At 32.0% G+C, this 10,964-nt stretch overlaps 1 protein-coding gene across 7 annotated transcripts in view; it reads right to left on the bottom strand.

Annotated features, from left to right (window-relative positions):
• Positions 1–7,186: 7,186 nt before the first annotated feature.
• FZD3 (frizzled class receptor 3) overlaps positions 7,187–10,964 on the bottom strand; it is a 93,912-nt gene continuing 90,134 nt past the window's right edge. For all 7 annotated transcript variants that reach the window (XM_026007846.2, XM_026007849.2, XM_072719579.1 and 4 more), the window contains one exon: positions 7,187–10,063. In XM_026007846.2, coding sequence (XP_025863631.1) covers positions 9,850–10,063 — 214 coding nt within the window. In that variant the 3' untranslated portion in view covers positions 7,187–9,849. The remainder of the gene's footprint in view (positions 10,064–10,964) is intronic.

Raw genomic sequence — 10,964 nt, 5'->3', positions numbered from 1 at the left:
TCTACCTTTGTATCTCTTGAAAAGAGGAGAAGGTGGTGGTCATGTTGGTAACATAAACTGAGGAAAGATAGTTCTATACCAAATGAGCAGAGATGGAAGATAGTTAGGCTTAGCTGGACAGCAGGAAAACTGAGACTGAAATACAAAGTCTTAAAAGAGTGTTTGTGACCGATATCTAAAATGCTCCTGACATATTTCTTGAACTGAAAAACAGAGGATCAGCAAGGCCCTGACTTCAATGACCCATAGATACAAATGACTAGCTCCCTCTTCAAGGTCCCTCAAAATATACAGCACTTTCAGACATCACATAGGTTCAGGGAAAGAGAAAGAGATTCCCAAATTAGGTTACTTAATGATATTTCTCACCTCAGGAGTCCCACCAACACTAATTATTTCCATTTTTATTTTAAAGCTTAATATTCTAATTGATAGTAATTTGTGCTAATAGCATTGTGTTTGTCTTTAATGCAGATTTATATTTAAGAAGGATAAAAGGGGGGGATAGTCACTAATACTTGAATGTGAATTAAAGAAAATTTCTATCTTCTTAACACTTGAAGATAGATTATACTTCAGGAGTATTGATAAGGAAGACTGGGGAGAGAAGGCAGGTAGGAAGATCTTGAGGAATGTAGCATTTGAGGAATAGGCCAGATGGCACAAGGTTCAGGGTATCACCTAGAAAGAAGTGTACCCAGCGATTATTGAAAGACCCAAGTCAAGTTTCTCCACCATAAAGTATACCTAAATTGAGACACCTAATTAATATGAAGTGCTCTAGGTCAGTCTTGTTGTCTAATCTGTTACCCTCATTATTCATAACAGTATTATTTATATGAGGAAATATAATGTGAGCTTAGAACAATCCAATTTACAATCTCTTAGATAACAGCTCTTCTAAAATTCTGGATTTTCTGTGTAGGAGCTTCATATTTTTTACATGCATTTTAAAACTCATATACTGTTATTCTTAGAACCTGAAACATAGGTATAAAGAAAATCTTTACATGGCATTGTAAGGCAAATCTGTTGACTCTATAACATTGTAGTATTCATTATTTTAGAATGCCTACCAAGAAGGTAAAATTCTATGGCTCGCAAAATTTGAGTCCATACTACACATTGTGTGTATGTATGGATACTTATTTTGCCTCTAAATATTTATAGACTAATCATCTGATATATGATGATATCCCAGGTTATGAAAGTTTTTATGTAACTTACGTATTCCCAAAAGGTATTTGTTCAATTACTAAGATTATTTTGTTTAAATATTCTTAAAACTAAGCAATTTAACTACAAAATGGAGAATTTTCCTGATAGACCTGTGGTTATCTATGGTTTGAATCTCCTTCATAAAGCCACTGGTAGGTTGATAAGAAGAGTTGGAATAAGGAGTCAATATATTTGTTCTAAAAGATATTTTTTCTGCTTGTTTCTTGAATATGTATTATGAAATTGGAAACACCATTTTTGGCAAAACTGGCAATTTCACAGAGTTCAGAATAATACTATCCAACTATGATGATACAGTATAATCTCTTTAAACTGTTCTTTCTGAGAATCAGGCCATCTACAAAGGATTATCTGCTGAGATGACCACAATAACCTAATATACACTAAGACAAAACAAAGGCTCACAGACATACACAAAAGCTCACATTAAATAAATGTAAGCTTCAGGTATCACATATATAGAAAGTAAAACAACTCATAACTATTATTAATTGTAACATATATTTACATAAACAATCCCCTAATTTCAATATCAGCTTAAAATACAGCAAGTCATTATTTTCTAAATTAAACGATTTTTAAATTAGAAGAAACAGTTTCCATAGCTCTTTCAAATAACAAAAATAAGACAATTTAATAACTTTTGAGTGTCAAATGAACTTTTCTTTTTGGGGCTGGGGGAAAGCAATAGTGGTGGTAGTATCTTTATAATACCAAAGTAAATGTTTAAACTGCAGTCACTCCTTCACATATGCAATACTTTGAAACTTCAATGAAAAAATAAAACTCTCAAAAATAAAATTTGGCATTTGAAAACAAAAGCAGAAAAGTTGAAGTTGGTGCTGAAGACATGTGAAATGGAATAATGCTAGAGAACTGATTTTTTAAAAAAGATAAATGATAAAGAATTCAGATTTACTCTGATAACTCACAGCAAAGGTAGAAGTAGCACCTGATGACGAGAACTTCCAGACTAATATTTTCAAGTGAGACTTTTTATGATTAAAAAAATAATTTTAAATTCACATATAAAGAAAATACAGTATCTTCAAGTACATATTCACCTCAGTTCAATGTAAAGAACTTCTGTGTTTTTATTTCAGAAATACAGAATTATTTCCTATTTCTGCTGACAAGAGTAGTGTAGGGAAAAATGATCTGAGGCAGGGTAAGGGAGTAAAGAAAGACAACTATAAGTGTTGTTTTCAAAACCGAGGAGGGGAGTAGTAAGAGAAATAGAAAAATGGTCAATGGATAAATACAAATTAAATCACACTAGGATTATCTGCTTTATCTTACAAATTATCCCATTATCAAAACCCAGAAAATCTTCAATGAAATGTCTGGACCTCAGATTCAAGTTTAATAAATGTAATAATGAAACATGCAGAGCTAAAGAACTGAAAATAAAGGCTTGTTTCTTCTTTACAAGCAATCAAAATAATATTGTAACATAGCTATGCCTGAATGAGAGAAGCTGATCATCTAATTTAATTTCTGGAAGCCAGGAAAGTTGCCTGATACAGTGAACTGACCAAAGACAGGAATCAAGTATAACCAAAGAAATCACACCAGAAACCAGTACATCTTCCTACATCAACTTTCCATTATTCTTCTCAACCCATCAGACACTGAACCCAATACCTAGATTATAAACCTACAGGTCAATGTGTTCAACAAATTGATATGAACTAATGCAGACAATTAGAGAAAGGCAATCATCTTTAAAAGTAACAGGAACGTCTTTGGCCTAGTTCTCAGAGAACACAAATCTACAAGAGAACTCTGCTGAGAGATTGTACTAATGGAATCTCTAGATTTTATTAGATAGTCAAGAAGGTTTTATGAAAACATCTTCTGTGTAACCAGAAAAAAAAGAAACACATTTATCTCTAATATATTAAAGCGGGAACTGCTTATGGCAATCTGGCAACTATACTTATTCAATGAATCTAAGAACATTTTAAGAATAATTATTGAATAGAAAAATTTCAATCCACTCCTCTGAAATTATTTTTACATTTTATAATTATTTTAATGTAGATAAAACCAGAAGCTTTTTAATTAGCTATACGGGCCAACACTATCACTGCTTTGTTTGCTAATTTTATTGTGAATATTTTTTGTTTAAAATTTAGCTAACTAGCTATATTTGTATTTAAGAGAACAGAGACCACAGAATTTTATATCATTTTTCTCCTATATGTCAGTTTTAAGGTGCTTATGTTGGTGCTTTAGGAGACTCTTCCTATGGGAAAAAAAAGGTCATGTCAATTATTTGTAATCTTTCTTTCATTTTCATTTCCTTAAACTTTTATTATCTGTAATATAATTTCCTCCTTAAAATTACTCAAAATCATAACTGGAAAACAAAGTTAACATATCTGAATCCTACAATTTAAGTATAGATTGCATTAACAGTACAGGCTGACCAAGTAAATATAGTTCATGGGAAGAATAACAAGAATAAAAGCAAGCCTAAATAGTGATTACAAAATGGTCAAGGGACAACCAAATTACAGGCAAGTGGAATTTGAGACACTACCTAATCTAATACCCTTGTTTTTTTCATTTTCAGATCAGAAAACCGGAGGTCCTAAAAGGCAAAACTTTAAAGTTACAAAGCTCTTTGAAAACAGAGGCAATACTAGAAATCAGGCTTCCTGATACAAAATTCTGTGGTACTTAAAAAATAACATAATGCATTTTTACTAAGCAATAGGGAAAGAAATCTGCCAATTCAGAAAACAGAAATTATGAAGCTCTAAAGCTTTTTCTTTTAAGCCAATAAGCACAACACAATTAAAGTAATATTTGCAAGTTAGCAATATAAACAAACTGACTTACATAACAAAAACCCGAGGGCTGCTACAGCAAAAACAATAATAATAAAGTAGTTCACCTTACATCAGGAAATATGACAAAATAACAAGCTTAGAAATATCACTGTCTTATAAATACTGAGGTTACTAGTAAATGGTAATCATCAAAATAATGGAACACTGAATCTTCAAATTCTGAATTATTACAAAGTAAAAACTTATTTATCAGGAAAAACTGGTGACAGTAGCCAATAAAATTAGAATAAATTTAGAGCAATGCTAGCGTACCAATGAAAATCTCCAAGAAAGGACACAATAGATTTCTTGAGATAAATGATTATTAAAAAAAAAAAAATCTGAAGGGAACTATTCTTTTAATGCATTTAAATAGACTGAACTACTCTCTTTTGTAGGAAGTAATGTATTGGTATGGGATTTGACTAAAATATAAGTGATGCTTTACTTTCTTTTATCTTTATGGCAACAAAATTTTATTTTCTAATTAGAGATCACAGAATAGAAACCATGTTCATTAACTTATTATATTAAATCTCTGCAAATCAACCAAATAGGAATGTTTAAGAAATGGCTGATTTTAGGTAGAGTATAACATTTTCTTTCCTAGAAGATTTTGGATCCTGGGAGAAAACTATAATCCTTTATCAATTTGACTATTAAAGAAGTATAGGATTAAAATTAAATTAGAAAAAATCCCAGAAGACTTCAAACAATTAGATGAAGGATAAGGGTTGCTTAGTCTCCTATTCCTTTCCCTCTCGTATCACTGGAACAAAAAAGGAAGAGAAGTAAATTATGAAGAGAGGTCAATGTAATTCTTTTCATATAAAATAGAAATGACATAATAATGTATAAAGGCAGCTACTGGGAAACATGAATTGAATGTAAACACTTCTTCTTATTTTAATCAGTTGTAAAATGGCATAAAAGAAGTTTAAAAGAGTCATTAATTCCTTTGTAAATCTAGGTTCCATAAAATGCTCTTTTGTGTGTTGATTTGTGGAAAAGAATGGAGAACTCCTTATTTTATGTTGGTTAAAAATTATATATACAAACATACAATTAAGATAATGTTACAGCTTAAAATTTAAAGGTCTGCCATGATTAATATCAAGCTACAGTTACTACCTTTTTAAAACTTTTTCTTTATCAGAATTAAGCACATGAAAGTTCTCAAAGAAAAAAAAGTTATAGGGCCTATACTCCTCTATATTTTTCTTTCTTTTTTTTAACGATTTTATTTATTATTTATTCATAAGAGACACAGAGAGAGAGGTAGAGACACAGGCAGAGGGAGAAGCAGGTTCCTCCCAGGGAGCCTGATGTGGGACTCAATTCTAGGACCCTGGGATCATGCCCTGAGCCAAAGACAGATGCTCAACCACTGAGCCACCCAGGCATCCCTCCTCTATATTTTTCTTATGTTTCAATGAAATCAAGCTAATGTTTTTATATAATTCCATGTCAAAAGAAAAATATAATGGAGATCCCCAAATTTCTGTTGAGAGTGAACTACAAATTTAACTGTATATTATTTGAGAGCATACTCTGGTATACATATATTAAAGAGCTAACACGGTTTAAGGGCATAGCTACTCTTTTTAAAAGGTTAATTGGATTGTTGATTTAAAGATTATACCAAATAAATACTGGTCTAATGGCCTATTTTGTTGTTGTTGCTAAATACTACTAAAGACCATAACTTTGTTTTCTATAACCTCCAAATTCTAACAAAAACTAATAATATCCATAGAGCAATTTACAGGATACAGAGCACAATAATACATGTTGTCTCATTTGATCCTTATGACCAAATTCCAGTGAGATAGGTTTTGGGACCAAAAATTACCTTATCCTCATTCTATACTGAAGAAATGGAGACTAAATGACTTGTCCTGCTCACATCATAATTATGGGTCTTTGAATTCCAAGCCTAACAGAATTTCACTGCACTTGATGTAAGTCATCCAAGTGATAATACGTAAATGTATCTTTGGCATGTCAAAAGCAGTATAAACATTATCATAATGAAATTTTGGTATGTTATTGTTTTCTAAGCTCTGGTCAGTGATCCACTAAAAATTTTTTTAAGTAGTTCCTTTTATATCACAGGGATATAGCCTCAAGCAAGATAGTTACAATTTGTTATACCCAGCTCTTATCACAAATAAACTAATGAAGTAGGATAAAATGTAGTATATTTTTCTAATTTAAAGAGATTCTTAGAATTTTCACATATCTGCTCTAAGAAGCAGAAAAAGAAAATCATTCTTAATACAGGTTTGTCTGAATATTCACTTACCCTACTAGTATACAAAGATCTAACTTCACCCAACAAGCACATAAATACTTCTAAGAATTGCTCTTCACCTTTTAAGTTAATATAAAGTATTGATACAAGTTTGTGTATATATTTCTTGTGCAAGTTACATATTTATTACTTGCCACATGTTATTCTGATAGAGACATTATTTCACTCAATTTACATTTACATCCTTCAAATTCGTTTTAGGTGAGATTCTCACTATTAAGGCTAAAGAGGGAGTTTTATGACATGAGTAGTTCATATATAAATATTTATTGAAAAAATATATTTATTGAAAGACCTACAATGTACTAAGCTCTGTGCTAGCTGTTACTAATCAATTGTTCCTTGAAACCAATTATTGTTTTGAGTTTATATTACCCTTTGCTTTGATTATTGAATAAAGTAAATTAAACAGTATTGGTGAAATCGAAGTACTTTTTGAAAGCCTCTTGATTATATATTAACATTTTAGAGACAACTATTATTTTCTCAGTTGTCAGCTGAACAAATACTAAACATTATCACATGCCAATCAAAACACAAATTAAAGTTAAACATATGGTAAGAAAGCTGTCCCAATTTGTTCAAGTTGGTTTAAGAGAACTGAGACTTTGCAATTACTGGTTTGACATAATTAACAGTTTCTTAAAAAAAAAATTAATTTAAACATCAGTTTGATAAATAATGCGACCCAAACTACATATTGTTATTTAAAACAATGCATTGATGATATTAAGTAAATTTTGTGGAGCAAAATTAAGATACTGAGAGTAACTAAAAGGTCAACATAGCATTTATATATATGACAACAGCAAGTTTAATAAAGAACTTGTAATGAATATATAAAAAACAGCACAAAGTTAAGATTTTCACAGGGATGTGCACATAACTGTCTACACTTGGCCTACTTGTACAAGAAAATCAATTAACATTTTGGCAATTGATAATATAATGCAGATGGTAACGGATGACAACATCTTTGAGCTCAAACTGGTACCTTCTATTTTAACTTCTTATTTTTGTTTCTGAATGTTTGTTTTGTTCCTCTCATGCTGTTCTCAGGAGAGATTCTCAGAAAAAAGCCTATGAATTACTGAGTTATTATATAAATGAGTTGTAAGTTTGGCCTTCAGAGGAAAGGTTTACTTACTAATTGTCAGTTATGAGGGAATTCAGACCTTGCTTATCCAGTACTAACTCCAGTTAGTTCCAAGGACAAAGACAATGAAGACAGAGGAAAAAGAAAAATGCTTCGGGGCTAACTGTTCAAATATGTTCTATAAAGAGTTAATAATAAACATAAGATATATGTACTTTGAAAAATATGATATACAAATCATCAGAAAACTTTTTTTGCAACACGCAATTTCTTAGTATTTTTCAAAAGAAAAGAAAAAAGTACACATGAATTAAACACATGTCAAGGAATGTACTATAGTAACCTTCAAATAAATCTCTTAAATCCTTAATAATCTTAATCCCTTATATTTCACAATGCTTTACAGTTTTCAAAGAGCTTTCATATGATTTTTCATTTGACTCCCATTCAACAACTTTGTGAGGTAGGTACTTATCTTCTATCTTCATTTATAAACAAGGGAACTGAGGCTCAGAGAAGTTTACTTGATAAAGGTCAAAAATTGGCATATGGGAAAGCCAGGCCTCTCTAGAGTCTAGAATATTTTTCAAAGTGTGATTCTTGTATTACCTGCATTAAGAATCACCTGTAGTATTCTTACAACTACAGACTTTAAAGTCCTACCATCTTTGACTTACTGAGTAAGAATCTTTAAGAGTGGTGCCCCAAATTCCACATTTTATAATGGACAATAAAGTGAAGAACAATTGCATATCAGGTAATGATATAAAAGCACAACATTGAGTCCAGCTAGATATTTATGTGATATAATATGATGCCATCAGCTCATTATCAGGGGGCAAATTAGTTTGAAACAGCCTGCAGCTTGATTGCAGATTAGAACCACCTAGAAAGCTTTAAAAAGAAAAAAAAAAACACAATTCTCCTCTGAATGAGAGGAAGGTGTTGAACATTAGAAGTTCCCCAAGTAATTCTTATCTGTAGGCAGGACTGAGGACCACTTATTTAAATATGGTATTCTATAAAACACATCCAGCATTTTCCATAATTTTTCTTTCCCTTATGATCAATTTCATGCCTAATAAAGTTGATAGTTTTTACTGTAAATTATTTAAAGATTACATGACAAAATGTCAAACATTTTTGAATTGATATTGGTAAGACTAAAAGATACTTTACAGCAAGACTAATCATGCTTCATTTAGTTACAATGATTTTTCAAATATCTCAAATTAATCACCACTTTGGACTTAGGTTATATATATTTCAACTGTAAAAAAAAAAAGATCTAGAATCTGAAACAAGAATGTGGGGCAAAAAGCTATAGCCTCATGGCTACTGGGAAATGCGAATACAAACAAGTCACTAATAGGAGGGGCCTGGGTACCAAGATCTGGTGGCTTTGGCAAGATCACATCTCACTGTAGAAAAATACAAACAATGAATATAGAGAAAACATTTTGCCATTTGTAATTGTGGTTTCCACAAAAAAGCTTATAATGAATGATGCTAATCTAATTACATGCCTCCATGGAACAGATCTGAACATGGTGTTCTCTGTGAATCAATACTACTACATGGGAAAAGATGGCTACAAATTAAACTTCTTCCACCATGCATATGGTTAAGTTATAAAAACACAGCCAGTAAAAGTAATATTTACAAAAGTAGTAAAGACAGCACAATTATAGAGAAAAAAATGTCCATCTCCACTTTTATTCCACTGCTAATCCTAATCCTGTATGTCTCTGGATGAAGATTATTTTGATAGGATTTTTTTTGAAGAGACTTCAATGGACTATTCAGATTCTTCTGTTGATCTTATATCTTATTAGCTAAAATACCCTTGCTGATTTATCAAATTCTCCTACAGTTTAAAAACATAGTTCTTTTTCAACTTAGTGGAAAGAAAACTACAAAGTCCAACTATTCATCTGAGAAATAAACCTTGCATAGAAAATTTCCTTAATTCTGAAATTTTGTTTTTTTAATACAACTACCAGAATGTTATCTCACAGCTAGTTGATATCATATGAAAGTTCACTACAAAGCAGTCACCACATGTTTAGGGTTTTTCTAAATATAAAGATAAGTGGGTTTATAAAAATGCTTACCAGACAAATAATTATCTTTTCACAACCTAGAAATAAGAATTATTTATGTGATGATATAATTATTAGCATTTTTGATGCCTTGATGTTCCAAATTTGATGCAATATAAAAAGCATAAATTTATTTTTCCAGTGGACACAATCTGTACCTGACTGAAAGCATGATAACAGTGAGTTACAGCAATCAGTCATGCAAAGGCAAAGAATAAAATCTGCTTTTTAAACAGCACAGGTTTTCTACCTTCAGACAAGTTAAGCACTGGTTCCATCTTCTTCAATAACTCGATTCATGCTAGTACCATGTGTGATGTGAGTCATGGGATTACTACTGAGGTCTCTGATGCTGCTATGTCGTGACTGTTCATTGAGCCGATGAGAACTACTGTGCCTGGAGTGATCCGTCAGTCGTGACATGCTGCCATGAGGTAGTCTCTCTTCCATTCCTCTGTAACTGCAGGGAGTGTACCTAACATACAAGAGTTTATTTTGAAGCAGGTAACAACACACGAGACAATAAAACTAAGAATTGTCATGAAAATGCCTCATTAAGTAAAATGATTAGGAAACCAACAAGTTACTACCAACTTATGATTTACAGTAATTTCAGAAAGTAGATTTATTCACATGGTTGACCAGAAAGGGAGAAATTCAATCATCTCATTCAATTCAGAATTAAGGTCTTATTCCTTGCAAAGGGACAGAAGCTAAGATTAAACAGAGTTGGCTGATAAACAGCTATGTGCGAAGTATGGATACTTTGCTCATTCAAATGAATTTTGGGTTATGGGGTGGGTTCTGGCAGAGGAGAACAATAGTAGAAGAAATACAGCATTGTCCCAGGAAGTCTATAAGGCTGGTTAGATCAGTAGTACAACATACTCAAATTTTACTGAAAGACTAGGGTTGAAAGAGGGAGCATATGAAATTAGCGGAGAAATTAGTGTATTTCTAAAAAAAAAAAAAAAGAATGAATTAGCAAGCAATGATGACAGTATGTGCTGACAGCTTCTTTCTAGATAGCCCAGTTAACAGCTAACCAACTACCTACCTGTAAATGTCTTAATTATTTTTCATTAGGGCTTGGGGCTGTGAAGATGCTATTTCATAGAAGCTACATCTACTTAAGTATTCTAGGAACATCCTCAAAACATTTGTACCCTATATTCCAGATAAAGAAAATTCTTTTTTTTAAGATCTTTTATTTATTTATTCATGAGAAACACAGAGAGAGCAGAGACATAGGCAGAGGGAGAAGCAGGCTCCTCACAGGGATCCCGATACGGGACTCTATCCCCAGACCGGGATCACACCCTGAGCTGAAGGCAGACGCCCAACCGCTGAGGCACCCAGGTGTTCTGCAAATTCTC

Source organism: Vulpes vulpes, chromosome 9 (assembly GCF_048418805.1).
Source record: "Vulpes vulpes isolate BD-2025 chromosome 9, VulVul3, whole genome shotgun sequence".
Lineage (NCBI taxonomy): Eukaryota > Metazoa > Chordata > Mammalia > Carnivora > Canidae > Vulpes > Vulpes vulpes.
The sequence above is the reverse complement of the archived record's forward strand: the minus strand, read 5'-3'. Positions and strand labels throughout refer to the sequence as shown.